We start from the raw sequence: 22,406 nt of genomic DNA on the forward strand, positions 1-22,406 counted from the left end.
GGAGATTTTACTTTAGTGGACTTTTGCCTCACTATTGCCCGGGGGCTCTCAGCCTTCTGTGTAACATATGGGAACCCAGAGGGCAGCAATCGGTCACAGGTTCATCACACTGAGACCCCTCGCTCTCAAAGCACGTCGGGAAGGTGGGGCTGCGTCATCGTCTTCCTTTTCCAAATGGGGAAACCGAGGCCCAGAGGTGGGACCTAGCGCCACCGTGCGTCCGTGGCAGGGTCGGGATTAGGACACAGGTTTCCTATTGCCCAGCTGTGGCTCTAAGCACTCAACAAGACTGCCTCTCCTTTGGGAACCTGGGGGCTGCATCCGGCCCTTAGTTTTCATTGGATCCACAGTCTCGTGTTACAAAATGATAACCTGAGAGGAAGGAGCAGACGGGTTATTTATTATTACTGTTGTTGTAGGTTTCTCCAGACAAATCCTACCAGGGGCCAGAGATTAAATAACTCCCCCCCCCCCCACCATCCCCTCACCCTTTGCCAGCCTGGCCTCTGAACTTCACTGAGACATTTGCTCGTGGCCAGCCGTGCCCGGCAAAGGGTGCTAAGGATCGTTGGTGTTTGCCCAGCACTCCTTGGCAAAGCCAGGCTCCACACTGGGTGTGTGTGTGTGTGTGGTGGGGGGGAGGGAAGGATCTCCAGGAGGGCACTTGGGCAGGACGAGGGCAGGGGGCGTTTTTCTGCCAGCCTCCCCTCGCCTCTGGATTCCCTTCTGCCTCTCCTCCCTCTGGCAGCTGTGTCCCCTGGCATCTTCATACCCCTTCCCCTGCCTTGCTGTGGTTGCCCACCCCCCTGCCCTAATCTCTGCCTTCCTTCCCCCACCCCCCCAGCCAATACAAACTGCTCCCGCTGCTGCCCCTGCTGCCGCAGACGCTCCATGGCAGCCCTGCCTGGAGATCCCAGCACCTCCTCCGCTCTCCCAGCCTTCCTCATGCCCCTTCTCCTCCTCCTCCGGCACCCAGGGCTCCTTCCTCCCCAGCGCCCGCCGCCTCCTCTCCCGCACCCTAGCCCCCCACCCAGGGCGAGGCGGGGACCGGGGAGCGCCCAAACTTTCCCATGGAGTTTCTGCGGGCGCTCTGGCTGTGCGTGGGGGTGGCGGGCAGCCTCCTGCCGGCGCCCTGCCAGGGGCACCCCCAGCCCTGCGACATCCTCGCCAGGGTCGGGCACACGGTGCGCCTGGGCGCGCTGCTGCCCCCGGGGGGCGCGCAGAGCCGGGTGCGCAGCGCCCTGGCCAGGGCGAGCCGGGCCAGCCGGTTCCCCTACAACCTGAGCTTGGAGATCGTGCCGGGGGCTCCCCGGGAGCGGGACCCGGCCTCGCTGGCTCGCTGGCTGTGCCAGGCGCTGCTGGTGCAAAGGGTGGCGGCCGTGCTGGCCTTCCCCGGGTCCCGGGAGGAGCTGCTCCAGATGGAGTTCCTCTCCGCCGCCCTGGAGATCCCCTTCCTCAGCGTCCTGGAGCCGGAGCAGCGGATGCCCTTCAGCACCCAGGTAAGGGGGAGGCGCTGCGCCCCTGCCCCGCCCGGAGCAGCTTCGGCTGGGCAACAAGTGTGTGTGTGTGTGTGTGGGGGGGGGGGGTCTGGCTTGTCCAACCCAGCCTGCTCCCGTGGCTCAGGGCTGGTCCGATCGCTGGGCGACCTACAGCTGGTGGAGCCCGGGAGCTCCTTGGCCACACACGGGCTAGGCCAGCTGGGGGGGGGGGGGGACACCCCACCCCGCTGTAGCAATTCCCCTGCTGGCAGGAAGAGGATTTTGGGAGGTGGCGGCGGGGGCCTCCTTGCCCACTGAACCCAGTCCCTGCAACTCCCAGTGCAAGCTGGGGAAGCTGCAGTTGGGACCCTTTTCTCCTCCCCAGCCTGAGCCCTGGTTGCCTGGGGGGCAGTTCTGGGTGTCCAGCAGCACTGCGGCTGGGGGAGAGGGAGGGTTTGTTGTTGGGGCTATTTTTTGGGGGGGGGGGGAGAGTCTGCTCTGTATGCAAAGAAGCAGAAGAGACTCCTGGTTGCAAATCCGCACTTGCAACTGGCAGCCTCTTCCCCTGGGCCTGCCACCCTGGAGCAGAAGGGTTGCGTATCTGGGTAGGCAGGGGGGCTGGGGAGAGCCTGGTGGGGTCCCTGTTTCGAAGGAGGCTCTGCTTTCTGTTCTCCTGGCTACCTTGCGCTTCCTTCCTGCCAGGGGTCTTGCCCCAGCTGGATCCTGTCTCTGGAATGACTCAGAAGGGCTGGTCAATAGTTTAGCCACCTAGAAGGTCCCTGTGGTTTTGAGCTTTAGTCACAGCCAAGTTCAGACCTATCCATCAGGGGGCATATTTATAGTTCGGGGTCACTTTATTCGCAAGCCAGGCCAGCCTCCTTCCCCGTTCATCCCCCGCCACCCCTATGCACCTGCGGGAGAGCAGTGTTAATTGCAGTAGCTGGAGGGGGCAGGGAGTGGGGTTCCGGAGGAAAAGGCCCCCGTGCAAAGGAGAAGTTCCCTTTAGGGTGCGTCCATTCCTGATTCTCATGGCTTTACTGCTGGGTGTGAGTTTCTGTAACACAAAGAGGCACCGTGTTCCAGGCTTCTTGCAGTGAGGCAGGTTCCTGCCGCATCCAGAGAGGAAGGTGTTTAGATACCATGCTGATGTTTGTAATATAAAATCCTAGGCCCCAATCAGCAGGCAGATCCCAGCAGGGCCATAGGTATCTAGGCCTTAGGCCATAGGCCATAGACCATCCAGGGGCCTTTCAAATGAGACCTTAACCACCAACCCCCAGGCGCTCTTTGTAAGATTATGCTCTCGGTCTCAACATCCCCAGTGTTGTGTGCTGGCTGCTGCTTCCCACCCCAGAGGTGGCTGCATCTTCACAGGCGCTGTATGTAAAGTCCTTTGGTGCTATGCCAAAGAAGTATAGACAAATGACTGATCATACAATGGCAGGTTCGAAAGGGTTTTTTTTTTGTGCATGCTGCTGTCACACGGGCCACCTGAGAAGCTTCTCTCTATATTCCTCTGGCCCCATTAAATCAAGCAGGGGCCTGGTCAGCATCTTCTGTACTGGGGGGTTAAATGAACATGATGTAGCCAGCAGAGAGGAGATGTTGGTAAGTGTGGAGAGAAACCCCTCTAAAGAGAGAGGTGGCATCCTCCAGGGCATAGAAGAGACAAGAGTCAGTTGTCACGAGGCTGCAGGACACAGACAAACCCTGTGGTTCTCTCTGGTCCCCTGACTGCTACTGCATGTCAGAACCTAGGGACACTTTAAAAGGGCCTGATTTCCAGGCCACGCTGAGTGCCTGCCCTCTGAAAACAAAGTCCATTTCTCTGTGCATATAAAATCTCCCCACTGTATTTTCCACTGCATGCATCCGATGAAGTGAGCTGTAGCTCACGAAAGCTTATGCTCAGATAAATTGGTTAGTGCCACAAGTCCTCCTGTTCTTTTTGCGGATACAGACTAACATGGCTGCTACTCTGAAAAAAGTCCATTTAAGTGTCTCCAATTGGGCACCCAAAATAATAGCTTTTAAAGGGTGGCACTGCTGGGTGTGGCGTGCACATCCACATGGGTGCTGGAACAAGGGGTATGGGAGGTGCTGCGGCACCCCCTGGCTTGAAGTGGTTTCCTTTATACCCAGGGTTTACAGTTTGGGTCAATGGCTCTCAGCACCCCCACTATAAAAATTGTTCCAGCCCCCCCATACATCCAAGGCCGCTGGAATCTTTGTGAACACCCACTGTGGGAACAGTGTCTATGTGACCCTAAAGTAACAGAGCAGGGCCCGGCTCACTCCAGAATGAAACCCCTTTCCTGCAAATCGCCCCATCAGTAGAGCTCTGGGGCTCTCGGTCAGTTGCCCGGCAAACAGCAGAGTTTGTGCTCTCAGGAGGAATTTATTTTAGCGTGGAGCCATAGCAGGCCTTATCCTGTGGTAACACATCACAACAAGCAACAGACCAGCCTCTCAGCTCTCCCCTATCTCAGCCCTCATCTTTGCCTGCCTCCCTGCCCAGCGTTCTCTCGCTTTTATTATGGGGAATTATTTCCATCACACACAAGGCTTTATAAAGCAGAGGAGGTGGGGATGTGTGTGTGAACTTCATTGATGCTACAGGAATGACTCTGCCGGCTGCTTTGAGCATCGCTGATTTATTAATGCCGCCCGGCATTCCCTTGATTCGTAAACCTTTTCCTGCAGCCCCTGTGGGCTGATGGGAATGCAACGCAGAGGGAGGGTAAAAAGTGCCCTAGGACCCAAGATGAAGCCAATTGATCGATTTGGACAGGGTCTAGTTTTTCTTTGCATGGAATTGACGTTACTATTTAAGCATATAGGACAGCTGGGCTCTGGGAACTGTCGGGACACTCAAGCCCAGAGGTACTGCTACATGCTGTATAGACTTTAAGGCCAGAAAAGACCATCATGATCCTCACCCACCCACTCCTCTAATAGACCCTGGACCTCTGGCTGAGTGACTGACGTCCTCAAATCACAGTTTAAAGACTTCAAGTTACAGAGAATCCACCATTTACGCCGGTTTAAACCTGCAAGCGACCCATGTCCCATGCTGCAGAGGAAGGTGAAACTCCCCGCTGGTCTCTGCCAATATGATCCAGGGGGATGTTCCTTCCTGACCCCAAATAGGGGGATCAGGTAGACCCTGAGCACGTAGGTGAGACCCAGCAGCCAGACACCTGGGAAAGAATTCTCTGTAGTAACTCAGAGCCCTCCCTACCTAGCGTCCCATCACCAGCCGTTGGAGATATAGACGTGCAGTGAGAGACAGTCCGTGCTCCAAAAGAGCTTACAGTCTAAATAGATGCGATGGACAAAGGGTGCGGGGAAACTGAGGCATGAAAGACTAAGAAACTTATCTCAGGGCAATGGTAGAGCTGGGGATAGAACCCAGGGATCGAGTCCCAGTCCTGTAACCCACGCTGCTTCTCCATAGATATATATCAGAGGAGTGGCCGTGTTAGGCTGGATCTGTAAAAGCAGCAAAGATTCCTATGGCACCTTATAGACTAACAGACGTACTGGAGCCTAAGCTTTCGTGGGTGAATGAATCCCCACTTCGTATTCACCCATGAAAGCTTAGGCTCCAGTACGTCTGTTAGTCTATAAGGTGCCACAGGACTCTGCTGCTCTTCCATGGACATAGTTAGGAATAAAATCCTAGACCCCCACTCTGTGTATCTTCCTGTCCACATTGTACTTAATAGAGATTGTAAGTTCCCTGGGGCATGGCACGGCCAGTGATAGAACCCAGGGGCCCTGCTGCCCAGCTCCCTGCTCTAACCACTGAGACCGGGCTAGCTGGTGCCGCACCCTATTCTTGTAGGTCTGTGCAGTTCAGAGAGCACTGGTGGTACCTTGTAAAGGCAAACCCAAGCTCCCACGGCTGACCAGGCTGGCCTCTTGCTAACACAAGTATTTTGCACTCCCATCACACTCTTCCTTCGAGGAACTCCAAGAGCGTTGCTTTGCAACCATCACGTTAAGCTTCCCAGCAATCCTGCGAGATGCTGGTGCAGTATTATCCCTATAAGCTGAGGACCAAAGAGAGGCTGGAATGCTTTCTCAAGGTCACACAATGAGCTGTGGGCAGAGCTGGGAACAGAACCCAGGAGTCCTGATACCCGGTCCCCCCCCCACACTAGACTTTATTCTCCTCCTGGAACTGAGAACAGAATCAAGAAGTTCTGGTGCCTATTCCCCTTTCTCTAATCACTAGATTCCTCTCCTCCTAGAGTTGGGAATGGAACCCAGGAGTCCTGGTGCCAATCTCTTGCTCTAGCCACGTAATCTCTCCACTGCCTGATGTGGGTATATATATAGAGAGAGAATGGGTATGAGCTGGAGTGAAATGTACCAACCACACCAAGTCCTGGTTAATTCACTGCCAGTGGGAATAATCCCTAATTATTGGACCTGGCTCCTTTCTTTCTTACTGTTTCTCTACTGATCTCTTCCTCCTGTGCAGCAGGCTTGACATCAGTGCTAGTTCATGTTCAGAGACTGAGACCAGACGACTAGCTTCTGAAGGAGAGCTGTCTTGGCAGCTGGGTCCCTTCTGCTTTGTGTCTAAAGGTGTAAATGGAGGGGTAGATCAATGCTGTTACTTTCCCAGCACAGACGCAGAGACGTTCCATAAAAACATACAATCCTCTCGCTGGAAGGTTGCAACATCACATGACTTCAGTTCTTAAAATTCAGAACAATAACACAAAAGAACCTAAGAACAGAGAGAGACAAAGCAGGCTGCTTCCTAAAACAGAGTGGCCCAAATCACTCCACCTTACTCTAGGTAGGCTCTCTGCAGACTAATTGCTGAAACTGAGCTGGTATGCTTTCCCACAGAGACTCCTAGCCTGCAAGCAGAAGCAGGAAATCCCTAGCACCTAAAGGGATAGCTTGTAATTTGAACATCATTTTCAATATGCCACAAGAGAGAAGGTTTTCCTCCTCCCCTTCCCTTATATTGTGGGTATGAGCTATGGATGGGTTCGACCAAACAACATCTCAGAATCACTTGGAGCTCCATTGGAAGTAGGAGCACTTAGCACCTTGAAGATTTGAGTCTTTAAATGACCATGTTCTGTTGCATTCCAGTCATGCCCCTCTAAGGGGCATGAACATGGGTAGGTAAAGAGCAAGAGGAAAGCCAGCCTTGTGAAATGATTGCTGGGCTGGGCCTGCGTGGCTGTGGGATTGAGTCCTTCCTCTGCCTTCAACTCCCTGTCTGGCCTTGGACAAGTCACTTGACCACTCTGTGCCTCAGTTTCTCCATCTGTAAAGTAGGGATGATCTTTCCTTTATCCTGGCTATTTAGATTCTAAGCTCTTCTGGGCCTGTCTGAACAATCATGCAGGATAGGTCCATCAGTGACTCTTAGCCAAGACGGTCAGGGATGCAACCCCATGCTCTAAGTGTCCCTAGCCTCTGTTTGCCAGAAGCTGGGAATGGGCGACAGAGGATGGATCATTCAATGATTCCCTGTTCTGTTCATTCCTTCTGAAGCATCTGGCATTGGCCACTGTCGGAAGTCAGGATACTGGGCTAGATGGACCATTGGTCTGACCCAGTCTGGCCGTTCCTATGTTCTTAATGCCTGGCACAGCAGAGCCCCGATCATTAAATAGGTAATGATCATACAGTGTGAGGGTGCATTTACAGCTCCTAAGTAGGGTCTGGGTGCAAGCAGCTCAACTTCCACGTGGTGTACAGAAGGAGAGTCACTTCACAGGGTGAAGCTCCCTGATCTGTGTAAGGGGATGAAGTTAACATCCTGCCCAGTGCTCCCAGATGAATTTACGCTCCTCAGGAAGTGATGAAATTAGAATTTTCTTTAAAACTTTTTATGAAGGGCTCTGGATAATGGTGCGTGTGTGCAAGAGAGAGAGATCGCTGCTCTGGGTCAGTGCCGCATTAGGCATTTCCATTCTACCCCCCCCCCCCCCCATTTCCCTTTGGCAGTTTTAATTGGATTCAGGATCCTTCCCTTCCTGCCCTAAACTCTTATGCAGTGTTGCTGTCGGCCATTAAACAGCAGCTGAGTTCCACCTCAGAGGCGGCTGCATCTCAGTGTAGGATGGAACAATCTGTGGGTGCGTCTCAGAGGTCCTCCTTGCACAGCTCCCACTTTGACGATGACGCCCAAATATCCAGCAAAGCATGCGACACCCCCTCCACACACACACACCCTCCCCCCCCCCTTAGTGTGACTGGGAGCAGAGCCAGAACCCCTGAGGAATTGTTTCTCCTCTTTGAAGCCTTCCCTTTGCTCTCTTGGATTTCGTGCCCTCTCCTGGCCACTCGCCTCCTTGCCCATTTCCTCTGTGAATTGACTGGAGTTTTATTTTTGGCGTGAGTCAGCGCTGCGGTGGGTTTTATTCCTGTGTGGTGTTTTAGATTTAAATGCATGCAAAGCCGCCGGTCCAGAGGACATCAGTATCCCAGGACATAGGATAACGGGACAGAGCCCAGCAGAGACCAACGCCCTCCATGCCCCAGAATTGCCAGTCAACACACCATACCCCTCCCCCATTGGGAATTCACAGGAGCCCTTCTCTTCCCCATCAGTTGCAAATAACTTGTCCACTCCCTTTGGAGACAGAGACACCCTCCTAGTCTGGTGGTAAGGATCACTTCACGGCCATGAGCGGGTGGGAAAAGAGGTACAAAGGCTGCATGAGTTCCCAGAAGCTCCTGTTCCTATTTAGTGTTTTGTTGCCCCCAAGGCCACAGGCACTAGGGGGCGCTGTGCTGCAGGAGGCAGTGTGGCTGACTCAACGGGGTCGGCAGTGCCCGCAGTATTCTAGTGCGGCGTGAGGGGGTGCTGGGTGTACCCTGGTCTGTTTTAGCATGGTGACCCCAGTTCCCTCGGTCATTAAACACTGCCTCCCTAAAGTTCCTCTTGTAAATTCATCTCAGTTTGGCCCTTCCTGTCCTAACCAGCGGGGCAGCCTTTCTGGGCAGTTGTTAAACAGCTGCTGCATTCCACTCCCGAGGTGGCTGCCTTTAGTGGTGGGAGGAAATGATCCCCATGTCTCCCTTACCTAATGGCCAGGAGGGAAGCTCAGAGATCTTTGGGAGGAAAGTTCAGTAGAAGGGCAGAGGAGGAGAAATTCCTCTAGATGACACTGAGTTTCTGGTAAAAAGAAAAGGAGTACTTGTGGCACCTTAGAGACTTTCTGGTGTGTCCACATGAGTTGCCATTACACCCCCTGGTTACAGTACAGACATATCTTATAGATACGTACAGCACCTAGCGCAGTGGGGCTCCCAATTTCACCTGCCCCTGTAATACACAGACCAATAAGTAAATCTCACTCATCATCTCGGGGCTTGCAGAATCCCTTCCACCTGCACATGGACCGGAAGAGCCCCATGGAGACCCTGGTGGACGTGCTTGGCAGCATCCTGCAGACCAACAACTGGCACGAGATCACCCTGGTGCTGTGCCACACCTGGGACGTCTCTGGCTTCCTGGATTTCTGGACCAGCAACACCGACCTCTTCCTGAGGACCGTCCTGGACCTGAGCTACCTGGATGAGCCAGGTGCCACCAGCTACCTCCGCCAACACTTAGAGGAGCTCGAGGAGCTGGCCGGCCCAGTGCTGCTCTTTGGCTGTGACGCCCGCCTCTCACGGCTGGTGTTCAGGGCAGCCTCGGAATCCGGCCTGAGGCTGCAGGACTTTCACTGGATGCTGGGGCAGCCGTTGAATGTGGACGAGCTGCAGACAGAGGGGCTGCCCCTGGGCCTCCTGGCTTATGGGGAGGTCAACAGCCCCACGTTGGAGCAATTCACCCAGGACGCGGTGGAGTTGGTAACCCGGGCCATCTCCAGCGCCATGTACGTCCGGCCCGACCTCACCCTCATCCAGAGCATGGTGAACTGCAATGACAAGCACGCGGAAGGCTCGGAGTCCTCTGGGCACCACCTCTCCAGGTAAGCTTGGAGCCAGCCCCGTCAGCGGCTCCTAGCACGTGGGCCAGTGTCTGCCTCGCCCAGCCGCTGCCCCCTGCTGGGGCATCTGCTTCTCTTTGAGCATTCAGACAGCCAGACAGGCTTTCCTGCCACTGGGGGCTGGGCGCAGAAAGAGGTTGCAAGCCGGCAGCGATGCCCAGCCGGTCCTCCCACACCCTCCGATGCCCCCTACTAGTTGGCCTTCCTCTGCATTTGATTTTTAGTCCAAGCACTGGAGTCTCTCCGTTTGATGTTATGGGATGGTCCAGGGTGCCGGACTGCAAGAGCTGGGTTCTGTCTCAGGTCTTAATGCTGACCTGCTGGGTGACCCCATGGCATGTCACTTCCCCTCCCTGTGCCTCAGTTTCTCATTTGGGTGACATTCTCTGGCCTCTGCTATGCAGGAGCTCAGTCCTAGATGGTCATAATGGTCCTGTCTGGCCTTAAAAAATCTAAGGTTTGTCAGGCTGGGTAATAATAGGGAGGCAGTGGAAAGACCACTGGGCTGGGACTCAGGAGACCTCCCTTCTATTCCCGACTCTGCCACTGACCAGCTGGGTGACCTTGGGCAAGTCACTTCCTCGCTGCGTGCCTCAATTTCCCCATCTGTATGATGGGGAATTACAATACTTCCCTCCTTTGTAAAGTGCTTTGTGATCTTTGGGAAAGGAGCAGTTGGCGTTGTTATGTTAATACCTTGCACTCCTCTGGCACTGCACTAACTAACCCTTGCAATCCCTCTGTCAGGAGGAGGGGTGAAGGGAATTATTTATTGTTATACAGATGGGGAAACTGAGGCACCAAAAGTCACTTGCCCAAGGTCAATACAGCAAAGCGGTGGCAGAGCTGGGACTAGAACCCAGGTCTCCTGACTCCAGCCTGTGCTCTGACCACTAGGTCATGCTTCCTCTTGGAAGATCAGCAGTCCGTTCAGGCACTAACCCTTTCCTGCAAGAGGCTGTGTCTGTGCAGAAGCTGAGTGGGAAAGGGACCGTGTCGCTTTAAATCTCTGAGTAACATCCCCAGAAAGCTGTTGTTATAGAAATGTGAATTGTGCTAAGGCCCCGACAGCCCTGCACAAGGCAGCGTGAGCTGGGTCCCTTCCTGACCCTCCCAGCAATCGGCCTGGGCCCTGGAGCATGGCATTTGAATCCTGTTAATTACAGCTACCAGAGTCATGAATGGTCCAGCTGCTTTAGAAATGCAGCAAAGTGCTCCCCCCTCCTCTGGGCCTCTCTGGCAACTTGGGCTCATGCTGGAGACGTTACTAGTGTCTTAATGGGCCCGTTCCAAGGCCCGGGAGCGGGAGGGGAGCAGAGGGAAGGCGAGCGAGAGATGGAAAAGGAGAGACGAGGAGACTGGAGCTGATGCCAGAGGAAGGCTCAGCTGGGCAGAGGGTTGTTTTCTGGGATGCTTTGGCAGCCTTGGTTGGAAAATGGAATCCCCCCCCCCCATGCCCGCCCGCACACGCCCCTCCAATCCCCCGTGCCATGTGTGATCTGACATGAACTCATGTTAGCATTGACACACACGGGCCCATTCCCCGCAGAGCCACACCCAGAGGCCCAGGCACTCAGACATGCACGGCGCCACACACGTGGTCACATGTCCAGTCTGACAGGCAAAGATATGCATGTCCATGCATGCACACACACTGCCCTGCATGGTTGCATGTCCAGTCTGATACGCGATGATATGGATGTGCACACACAGACCGGCACACATATCGACACAGCTCCTCCCTGCACACCTACACTCGGGAGGCCCTGAGTTTCCCCGCTTGTCCAGCCGGTCTGGTAATAATCGGCCCCTTTAACCAGGTCACAGACATTGCTGCTGAAGATTCCCGGCCCAAGGGCGCCCCCACCCCCAGCACTGCCAGCGCCCCTGCCTCTCTAAAACCCTCAGTTCAGCCAGTCCCGGAACGACTGCCCAGCACGGAGCAACCTCTGCTCTCAGAAAACCATCAACTGAAGCAAACTCCTTGATTTGGCAAGTGGAACCAGGCTGGGGGAGGCCCCCCCACCCAGGTCAGGTCCTTAGGCTTGGAGCAGCCTCTTCAGGGTCCTGAAGAGCAGGGGGTTCTCAACCTGGGGGTTGTGACCACCCTGCCCTTCCCCTGTTGTTCATTGGGGGGCAGATCCTGGCCAGAGCCCAGCTAGATGGGGGAGATCGGTGCAGAAAAGGGCGAGAATCCCAGTATTTCCGCTGCTGGGTCCCCTCCAGCCCCTTGGGTCTCCGAACACTCATCAATTTCCCCTCCGTCCAGAAATCCCCTCCTGCCCCGATCCGCCTGACAGCCTGTTCAGTAGATCAGCTCCCTCCTGCCACCGTCCCAGCCCGGGGCCCCTGGTGTGCTGGACTCAGGAAAGGCATCACTGTGGCCAGACCCTGTCTACAGCTCCCTCCTGGCCCCATTGCTGTGGCTCTGTGCTCAGCTCCCGGACCCTGGGGATGTCAGCTGCCCCATGCTTCCTCTCTCCCCTCCGCCAGGTTCCTGGCCAACACATCGTTCCACGGGCGGACGGGGCGGGTGTCCGTGAGGAACACGTCGCTGGTGCACACCGAGCACGGCTACCGGATCTGGAGCCTGCTGCGCGACTCCCTGGGGGCGCCCACCTGGGTGACGGTGGGCAGCTGGCAGGACGGCAAGCTGGAGGTGGAGGAAGGGTTCTGGCAGAACCAGCTGCCGCGCAAGAGCCCGGAAGGCAGGGGTGGCTTCTTGCCTGTGAGGCTGCGGGTGGTGACGCTGGTGGAACACCCGTTTGTCTTCACGCGGGAGGTGGACGAGGATGGGAGCTGCCCAGCCGGGCAGCTGTGCCTGGACGCCCACACCAACGACTCGGCCGTGCTGGAGGCCCTCTTCGAGGCGCTCACCGCCAAGAACGGCTCGGTGCCCCTGGCATACAAGAAGTGCTGCTACGGCTACTGCATCGACCTGCTGGAGAAGTTGGCCGAGGACCTGCCCTTCGACTTCGACCTCTACATCGTCGGGGACGGCAAGTACGGGGCCTGGAAGAACGGGCAGTGGACGGGGCTGGTGGGGGACCTGCTCAGCGGCACGGCCCACATGGCCGTCACCTCCTTCAGCATCAACTCGGCCAGGAGCAAGGTCATCGACTTCACCAGCCCCTTCTTCTCCACCAGCCTGGGCATCCTGGTGAGGACCAAGGACACGGCCTCACCCATCGGCGCCTTCATGTGGCCCCTGCACTGGACCATGTGGGTGGGGATCTTCGTGGCCCTGCACCTGACGGCGCTCTTCTTGACCCTCTATGAGTGGAAGAGCCCCTACGGCATGACCCCAAACGGGCGCAACCGCATGAAGATCTTCTCCTACTCCTCGGCCCTCAACCTCTGCTACGCCATCCTCTTCGGACGCACCGTCTCCAGCAAGACGCCCAAGTGCTACACCGGCCGCTTCCTCATGAACCTCTGGGCCATCTTCTGCCTCCTGGTGCTCTCCAGCTACACGGCCAACCTGGCCGCCGTCATGGTGGGGGAGAAGACCTTCGAGGAGCTCTCGGGGATCCACGACCCCAAGGTGGGAGGGCCATTGCGCTGCCTTGGAGGCGGGAGGGATCCGAGGGGTCGGGGGATGTTACCATCTTCCCTACCCTCCCCACGCTGGTCTCCTCTGCATCCCGGTTTCCTTTGGATGGTGGCCACTCCAGCAGCCCACCGCTCTTTAGTACCATGCTGGGGCCTTGGGGTCAGGCCCAACTCCAAGAGGAGAGTGCCCCCCTACCCGTCACTTCGCCGACTCCAGAGCAAGAGCGTTATTAGAGCTAGGCCTTTTGAATCTTGTCCACGTCATTCCCAACCCATCGTTGTGTTGGGCTGTCGCCTGGAGCTTTGCCTGTTGAGCCACCCGCCACACCCCGTTTTCCCAGCTGGCTCCCGGCTGCTGCTGGCTCTGGGAGCGACAGGGGCAGGGGGTGTAAAATCCAGTGGATGGTTCAGTAGGGGGTGCTCTTCCCTCAGAGCCGTCTCTGAGCCATTGGCCCTGCAGTGCTGGTGCACTTAAATCCAAGGTCCTATCTGCTTGCAACCTCAAAGACCCCAGAGTCCTTTTCCTATGAGTTAGGGCGGGGGTTCACCCTGAGTCCTGGCCAGATTCCAGTTGGGGTAATTCTGCCTCCCTTAAAATCCCTCTCCCCTGCAGTTCAAGCTAGATGCAGCATGCTTCCTCACCTCCTGTCCTGAACTGCTGCTGTTTGCAGAGAAATACCTCCACCCCAGAGGTGGCTGCATTCCAGTGGTAGCAGTGATGCCAACTAGAGGAGGGGCAAACCCTACCGGTTCCCCCCGGGTTTTGCACTTGCTCATAGTTCCACACTAAATCAGTTCGGCTGATGCCAGAGCCGCCCGGAGCATCGCTGTGGCTGCGCTCTTACAACCCCGCTCAGATTTGGCCCGGCCGTCCAGACAGAGGGGTGGCTGGACCAAATGGTGCTGCCCCCTGGCTCCCGGCGTGTCTGATTCCTGTATGGCAGAGTGCAGGGGCGGCCCCCGAGACAGCGACTCCGGCTGGCGCTGGCTCCCATGCTGTGTAGCTAAGAGAGGAGAGACTCCCCGGCCGGGGGGGGGCGTGGGACTGGCATGTGCCCCCTCCCAAGAAACATCTTACTTGGTGCCACTGAGTGGTGGGGAATGGAGCCTGGCATGTACAGCCTGCGACTCCAGGTTAGACGGGCAGGGCTGGTGGGCTCGGGGCTAGCGCGTTTCGTGGCATGTGGGGTTCACTGCTTTGACCCCCCAACCCCTCCGGTTCCCTCCCCTGCTCACCCGCCTTGCTGCTGGTATTTGCAAGCCGCGCGCCTGGTCCTCTTTGCAGCTGCACCACCCCTCGCAGGGCTTCCGCTTCGGCACGGTGTGGGAGAGCAGCGCCGAGGAGTACATCAAGAAGAGCTTCCCCGAAATGCACGAGTACATGCGGCGCCACAGCGTCCCCACCACCCCCGCCGGGGTCACCAAGCTCAAGTAAGGGGGCAGCAGCAGGGGCAAGCTCAACGCCCGGGGGAAGGCGGGCGTGTGCCCCGGGCTCATTCGCCATGAACTGGCCCGCGCGGGAAAGGAACTGTGTGTTTCTGGGCTACCGCCCCTCAGTGCGCTGCACCAGTCTCCACAGCGCCCCCTGCTGGGGCTGGGCTGGAGTAGGCGGGAGCTCCCCTCACAGCCAGCATCCTGCCCTGCTTCCTACAGCGCCCCCTGCTGGGAGAGGCTGGGCTGGAGTAGGCAGGAGCTCCCCCCACAGCCAGTACCTCTGCCCCGTTTCCTACAGCGCCCCCTGCTGGGAGAGGCTGGGCTGCAGTAGGAGGGAGCTCCCCCCACAGCCAGCACCCTGCCCCGCTTCCTACAGCGCCCCTGCTGGGAGAGGCTGGGCTGGAGTAGACGGGAGCTTCCCCCACAGCCAGTACCCTGCCCTGCTTCCTACAGCACCCCTGCTGGGAGAGGCTGGGCTGGAGTAGATGGGAGCTTCCCCCCACAGCCAGCACCCTGCCCCGCTTCCTATAGCGCCCCCTGCTGGGAGAGGCTGGGCTGGAGTAGATGGGAGCTTCCCCCCACAGCCAGCACCCTGCCCCGCTTCCTACAGCGTCCCCTGCTGGGAGAGACTGGGGTGGAGTAGGAGGGAGCTCCCCCCACAGCCAGTACCTCTGCCCCGCTTCCTACAGCGCCCCCTGCTGGGAGAGGCTGGGCTGGAGTAGACTGGAGCTTCCCCCCACAGCCAGTACCTCTGCCCCGCTTCCTACAGCGCCCCCTGCTGGGAGAGGCTGGGCTGGAGTAGGCGGGAGCTCCCCCCACAGCCAGCACCCTGCCCCGCTTCCTATAGCGCCCCCTGCTGGGAGAGGCTGGGCTGGATTAGACGGGAGCTCCCCCCACAGCCAGTACCCTGCCCCGCTTCCTACAGCGTCCCCTTCTGGGAGAGACTGGGGTGGAGTAGGAGGGAGCTCCCCCCACAGCCAGCACCCTGCCCCGCTTCCTACAGCACCCCCTGCTGGGAGAGGCTGGGCTGGAATAGACGGGAGCTTCCCCCACAGCCAGCACCCTGCCCTGCTTCCTACAGCGCCCCCTGCTGGGAGAGGCTGGGCTGGAGTAGGAGGGAGCTCCCCCCACAGCCAGCACCCTGCCCCACTTCCTATAGCGCCCCCTGCTGGGAGAGGCTGGGCTGGAGTAGACGGGAGCTCCCCCCACAGCCAGTACCCTGCCCTGCTTCCTACAGCACCCCCTGCTCGGAGAGGCAGGGCTGGAGTAGGCGGGAGCTCCCCCCATGGCCAGCACCCTGCCCTGCTTCCTACAGTGCCCCCTGCTGGGAGAGGCTGGGCTGGAGTAGGCGGGAGCTCCCCCCACAGCCAGCACCCTGCCCTGCTTCCTATAGCGCCCCCTGCTGGGAGAGGCTGGGCTGGAGTAGACGGGAGCTTCCCCCCACAGCCAGCACCCTGCCCTGCTTCCTACAGCGCCCCCTGCTGGGAGAGGCTGGGCTGGAGTAGACGGGAGCTTCCCCCCACAGCCAGTACCCTGCCCTGCTACCTACAGCGCCCCTTGCTGGGAGAGGCTGGGCTGGAGTAGGCGGGAGCTCCCCCCACAGCCAGTACCCTGCCCCGCTTCCTACAGCGCCCCCTGCTGGGGGAGGCTGGGCTGGAGTAGACGGGAGCCTCCCCCCACAGCCAGTACCCTGCCCCGCTTCCTACAGCACCCCCTGCTGGGAGAGGCTGGGCTGGGGTAGGCGGGAGCTCCCCCCACAGCCAGTACCCTGCCCCGCTTCCTACATCGCCCCCTGCTGGGAGATGCTGGGCTGGAGTAGACGGGAGCTTCCCCCCACAGCCAGCACCCTGCCCTGCTTCCTACAGCGCCCCCTGCTGGGAGAGGCTGGGCTGGAGTAGACGGGAGCTTCCCCCCACAGCCAGTACCCTGCCCTGCTACCTACAGCGCCCCCTGCTGGGAGAGGCTGGGCTGGAGTAGGCGGGAGCTCCCCCCACAGCCAGTACCCTGCCCCGCTTCCTACAGCGCCCCCTGCTGGGGGAGGCTGGGCTGGAGTAGACGGGAGCTCCCCCCACAGCCAGTACCCTGCCCTGCTTCCTACAGCGCCCCCTGCTGGGAGAGGCTGGGCTGGAGTAGATGGGATCTTCCCCCCACAGCCAGTACCCTGCCCCGCTGCCTATAGTGCCCCCTGCTGGGAGAGGCTGGGGTGGAGTAGGCGGGAGCTCCCCCCACAGCCAGCACACCTGCACTAGCCTCTTTTGTAATTTGTGGCTATTTACCCCTGAACCCGCCAGCCACTTCTTGGGGACAGGGAGGGCGAATCCAGCCAATCAGCCTCTCCCCTGTGCTCCCTTTGCCAGGACCGAGCCCCCCAAGCTCAACGCATTCATCATGGACAAGTCCCTTCTGGATTACGAGGTCACCATCGACTCGGACTGCAAGCTCCTCACCGTGGGGAAGCCGTTTGCTATTGAAGGTGAGCCGCTGCCTGGGGCCGGGGCCCCTTGGCCCCCTGCCCAGGGCCCGAGCTGCTGAGTGCCCAGGTGCCCTGGGAGAAGGGGCATTGCTTGCGTGGTCCTGGGCCACAGCGGTCGGCGACGGGTGGCTTCAGTGCAGTGTTGATCTCTGTGTTAAAATGGCTCAGTGTAAATAATCTTGGCGAGAGGCTGTTAAAGCCTGCAGCAGGTGGCTGTGCTGTGTGTGTGTGATTCTTGAGCCGGCCCGACAGCCCTGGAGCGGGGCTGGTCTCTGGTTAGCCCGATGCTGGGCACAGCCTGGGCTGGCAGGCTCCCTACATGTACCCCCCTTTCCCTGGAGGCGAGAGAAATCCAACCGTATGATCCACTCAGCTGGGGGTGCTGCCTTGGCTGCCATCTGCTCGGCTCACTTTGCTTATGGGCCCCCCCACTGCAGACAGCTCCTGAGCTTTGGTCACAGCTGGAGCTGAACTGGGGCCCTAGAGGGGAAAGGCTCCTTTGTCTAGTGGCCGGATCCACACAGAGCAGAACTAAAATGACACTGCCCCATGGCCAGGGCAGAGGGGCTGTAGCCTCCAGTGCCTTCCAGCCAGCGGTGAGTGCTCCCCTGCAAAAGCAGCACAAAGCCATTGTCTCATTCAGAGAGGCACCCCCCCTCACACACACACACACACACACACACACACACACCCACCCGCCACCTGAGCTTTTGCACACCTGAGCTTTGATCCCTGGTGAATCCACAGCTTACATGTCACAGGGCCCCGCAGTGCAGACAGGCTTTGCTTGCAGCAGGGGTGCTTCTGTGGCGCCCTTCACCAGGCTCTCCGAGGGGTGCTCAGCCAGAGCAAGAGTCTTTTGAGCTAGCAAAGCACAGAGGAACCCTGGTGTGTTGCAGCCCCTCACCTGAGTCCAGCTGTGTGCCAGCTACCCAACAGCTGGCATGCTGCTGGAGACCCCAGTAGCCCATCTGGTCTGGTGGCCTAGGATGTTCATCATCCTTCCTGACCCTGCGCCCTGGAGCATGATGGTTCAGCCTACCATGATCCTGGTTTGGCTAAGAGTGAGCGAAGCCTCCAAGTGCTGCGTGCCCTCTTCTCTCCCCATGCCTGATCCCTTCCACCTCTGCTAATCTCCTGCACAGCCTCCTCCTCCTCTCATCCCTGTGCAGTAGGGATGCTGGCTGATCTCTCCTCATTAACCAGACTGTTGCCCCAGAGCCGAGAGGGAAGTTCAATGAAGCGCCCGTTCTCTCGCCTGCCAAGCTGCGACTAGAAAGGGAAACAGGGAAGCGAAGGCAGCCCCATCAGCAGGGCCCTGCAAGGAAAGGCAGGCTGCTGCGTGTCACAGGGCCCTCTTTGCTGAGAGCTCCCAATTGCCCCGCCACTAGGAGGCGAAGCTCGTGGGTTTTCCTCCTGGGGAGACCAGATGGATTTATGGCAATGGGGTGCAAGCTGTCCTATGATGAGAACAACTTACCTTAGGGGGGGAAGCAGCTGCTCACCCACCCTGCAATAAACCACACTGGGTTGTGTAGCTGCAGGCACTCGGCAGACCGAGGGGAGCAGTGTGGCTTGAGAGCCCTGAGAAAGGCTGACTGGGGGGTTATGGGACTCGGGAGATCCAGGTTCATAGCCCAGCTGTTACCTTGCCCAAGTTCCTCCATCTTTCAATGGGGTGACAAGCCCTCCTGAGGCTCGGATGCTGCAGTGGTGGGGGCTAGAGGGGGCAGGAGCCCAGGGCTTTTATTCATTGTTTGTATTGAGGTAGCACCTTGTGACCCTGATGAGATCAGAGTCCTGCTGCGCTCGGTGCTGTACATTCAATACAGAAGACACATGATGTGCCCAAAGTCACACAGTAGGCCTGGGAATAGAGCCCGGGGCTGCTGGCTCCCAGTCCACCCCCATGATGGTGCTTCTCTCTCCATGTCTCTCTCTCCCCGCCCCCGCTAGGCTATGGAATCGGGCTCCCCCAGAACTCGCCCCTGACCTCCAACCTCTCCGAGTTCATCAGCCGCTACAAGTCGGCCGGCTTCATGGACCTGCTGCATGACAAGTGGTACAAGATGGTGCCCTGCGGCAAGCGGGTCTTAGGTGTCACCGAGGTGAGGGCGGCCCGGTGGGCTCTGCAGGGAGGAGATGTCGTGGGGCCCAGGCTAATCCCCCCCTCCCCCTTTCCCTTCCAGACACTGCAGATGGGCATCTATCACTTCTCTGGCCTCTTTCTGCTGCTGTGCATCGGGCTCTGTGGCTCCTTGCTCACCTCTCTGTGCGAGCATGTCTTCTACCGCCTCATCCTGCCCTGCATCAAGAGGAAGAAGAAATTCAACTACTGGCTACACACCAGCCAGGTGAGAGCAGCTGGAGCCCCGGCCCCGCTTCCCTTACGCTGCCTGTCCCCCACTGGGCTGGGTTTTGAAGCCGCCTCCTTCTGCCTCCACAGGGGCCTGATGGTCCCCACCACCCCCTTCTCTCAGGGTGCCCCTTCCTTAGCAGTGGTGAGAACGGTCCCTGGTGCTTCACTGGCCCAAGAGCAGTGGTGCTGGGGTCTATTTATTGCTAGTAATTATTTGTATTATCGTAGGACCTACAAGCCCCTGAACCCCCCTATGCAGCTTTCTTTTCTCCCGCCTCGCCTGGTGGGACACAGCAGTGCCCCTCCATAATGTAGGGCCCCGCCAAAGCCACTGGAGGGAGCCTTCTGCAATTGGTATTGTCCTAAAGATTCCCCCTCCTCTGCCCCCCCCGTCTCACACTGCCCTCTTCCCTAGTGCAGAACCAGTCTATGCCCCTGCCTATACCGAGCAGCTGTTGGGAGTCATACCCACCCCCAGCTCTGGCTTAATTAGACTCTAATTCACCCTTCTGCAGGAGCCCTAGAAAGCCTCCCTGCAAGGCATTGAATCAAAGTTACTCTTTAACACTGAAAAGACAAAGCCCTGTCCTCACATCCCCCCAGCCTTTCCCCTGCGGGTCTGATTCCTCTCCTCCTTGTGCGTCATAGAAAATCCACCGGGCACTGAATATGGGCTTCGAGGAGCAGAAAAACCAAAAGCTGAGACTCGAGAAAAGGTACTGACAGGGGGCAAAGCCCCGTTCCACTTCCGCTGCCGGCCTGAGTCTTCACCGCTGGTCGGTAGCTCCTGCTGTCCAGCTGCAGCAGTAGCTTAGAGCAGAGGGCTCCTGCCCCCAAGCGGCAGTGCAAACCGCTGTCTAATGGTCCAACACACGGTGCCTTCCCATGGGTGTTAGGGTAGCTGGGTGGGAGAAAGGTGCCCTACCCTGGAACCTTGCTGGCCACCAGCAAAGAGTCTTGGGTGTGAGCGTCCAGCTTGGAGAAATGAGGATCCAATGCACCGTCTCAGCCAATCACCCCTTCTAGAGGAAAGACCCAGCTTTGACCAGCTGTTGCCATCCTCTCTCTGAGGAAGGGCACAGACAATGGAGGGGGAGCCCTCTAGGCAGCTGGGATGGTAGACTCAGCCCTGAAGGCTCGACTCACCCTCTGCCTGTTTCACTCTGAAGGTGCAACATTCAGAAGAGCCAAGAGGCACCAGCCCCAAATTCCAGCCAGCCAAGCTGGAATAACCTCAGGAAGGCTGCTGGGAAAGAGGACAAGCGGGTGCATTTTAACATGGAGCAGATGCCCTCTGAGCCAGCGCAGGAGAGGGAGGTGCCCGTGTGGCACTGCATGAATGGCAGGGTGCCCCAGCCAGAGGAGTGGGACACCAGAGAGAAGGAGCTCAGGGAGCTGGAGGAACGGATCCAGGCAATCAGGGATCAGCTGAGAGCTGCCCTGGTGCGGAAGAGCGAGCTGGTGGTGGCATTGGGGCCCACCAAGAACATCAGCATGCTGCCTGTTAAGCCCATGGCAGAGAACAAGGACAGGTAATGGGACACAGGCCATTCAGGTTCCTTTTACATCTTAAATCAAACCAGAGCCTGGAGAGCAAGTGCAGAGGCTCCTGGTTGTGGAAGCAGTGAAGCTGCATAGATCACAACTGGGAACACTCCCAACTCATTCACCACTTCGTTTGAAATTAATTTCTTCATATCACAGCTAGGACCCAATTCCCACCCTGCTGCTGTCCTTTGTTAATGGCAAGCTTAGAGATTTCCACATGATCAGCTTACTGTAGAGGCATGGTAGAACCCTCCATCAAGCTCCTGACAGCTATGGAAAGGAGGATCTCACTTAAAAATATTTTCAGTTACATATCCATTACTGCAGGTGTGAGGACAGACAGGACTGGCTTTTCCTCAAGGAGGAAGTTCTAGGTTTAGTTCTTTCCCCACTGCCTCAGAACAAGGAATCCTTCCCTATTTAAAACAGTTGTTTGGGGAAACTCGATAGAATCCAATGAGGAACTAAGAACTGGTGACTTGGGCTAGGAAAGTTTGTGCCCAGTTTCAGATCCCTTTTCTCTCCGGGGTGGGTGTGCGGCATGGAATAGAGACGTACTCAAACTTTCCCCTACAACATCTGAGGGGGGCAGTTGTCCAGAAAATACTGTGATGTGGGTGATGCAAATTCTAATAGTGTTTCCTTTCACTAGCAGCATCTGTAACATTGATTGTAAATAAAATGTACAAAGTTCAAGATTTTAACTAGAATAAAAAGCAAAGCAGACTTCTCCTCCCTCCCACCCACCCCTTTCAGATCCCACAGGTGGGGGTGAAAATGCAGATTGACTCAGGAATCTGCTCACTAGCTCCTCCAGCCCCCAAGCTTGTCCATCTCCCTCACGCGCATGAGTTTCTCTCCCCATCTTTCCTTCACTCTGAGCTGTTTTTTGGATGCAACGGCCAGCCTGGGATTAGGATTTTATTTACTGAATTAAGATTAGATTTAGCCAGGATCCTCCCCCAAGGCATAAAATTGCAGAATTTAAATGGACAGAGCTACCAGGAATTTAATCACAAAACTGTATTTTTGAGTAAAGCTGAGGGTGTGGGAAATCTCCTTCCACCTTCAGCCCAGCAGCAAGAGTTTTATGCAGAGGGAAACTTCTCTTCTGTCACTGCAGGACTCCCCATTTTTCATGCTTGCTCATTGCTGGCGAGGTTCTGGTTAACACAATCCCTTCGTTTCAGGCACAGGAAAGTCCCAGCTTGTCTCATCTCTGATGTGATGGAAGATCAGAGATGTAGGTATGAGAATGTAGCAGTCCATACACATAAGAGGGTGACTGACCATGAGCCCTGCAGCATTAAAAGTCCAAAAGGTGCTGTCAAGCTGTTTTTAAAGGGAGGTCAGTAAATCTGAGAGATGGAAACCCAGGGGGTTCAGGCCCAGGCCCTCAAAAATATTTAGGCTCCCAAGTCCTCAACATAGTTTGGAGAGCTAGCTACAGAAGTGCAGCAGCATCTTCTCCATATGGCTGTGCAATGTGCCTCAAGCCAAAGGCTGGCTGCTCTTCTGTTCCTCCAGTGCTGTGCTGTGTGTGGGGTGGGGGGAAGGTTGGCCTGGAAGACCCTGGGGCAATTCCC

The 22,406-nt window shown here is 57.4% G+C and overlaps 1 protein-coding gene across 2 annotated transcripts; it reads left to right on the plus strand.

The window, feature by feature from the left end:
- Nucleotides 1-846: 846 nt before the first annotated feature.
- GRIN3B (glutamate ionotropic receptor NMDA type subunit 3B) lies at nt 847-21,518 on the plus strand. Of its 2 annotated transcripts, XM_048831300.2 has the most exons (9): nt 849-1,499; nt 8,838-9,436; nt 11,948-12,998; nt 14,292-14,437; nt 16,798-16,913; nt 18,870-19,021; nt 19,103-19,267; nt 19,921-19,988; nt 20,442-21,518. In XM_048831300.2, exons 1-9 carry the CDS (start codon nt 1,071-1,073, stop codon nt 20,806-20,808), a joined length of 3,093 nt encoding a protein of 1,030 aa, XP_048687257.2. In that variant the 5' UTR covers nt 849-1,070; the 3' UTR covers nt 20,809-21,518. The 2 variants fall into 2 exon arrangements, with proteins under 2 accessions (XP_074979353.1, XP_048687257.2); XM_075123252.1 differs by lacking the exon at nt 18,870-19,021 and having other exon boundaries at nt 847-1,499; nt 20,442-20,652.
- The last annotated feature ends 888 nt before the right edge of the window (nt 21,519-22,406 follow it).

This window comes from Caretta caretta, chromosome 25, assembly GCF_965140235.1.
Source record: "Caretta caretta isolate rCarCar2 chromosome 25, rCarCar1.hap1, whole genome shotgun sequence".
Classification (NCBI taxonomy): Eukaryota; Metazoa; Chordata; order Testudines; family Cheloniidae; genus Caretta; species Caretta caretta.

Coding starts and splice junctions, on each gene's coding strand:
- GRIN3B (XM_048831300.2), top strand. CDS start 1,071: ATGGAGTTTCTGCGGGCGCTCTGGCTGTGCGTGGGGGTGGCGGGCAGC. Junction 19,268..19,920: donor ACTGGCTACACACCAGCCAG/GTGAGAGCAGCT, acceptor TGTGCGTCATAG/AAAATCCACCGGGCACTGAA. Junction 19,989..20,441: donor AAGCTGAGACTCGAGAAAAG/GTACTGACAGGG, acceptor TTCACTCTGAAG/GTGCAACATTCAGAAGAGCC.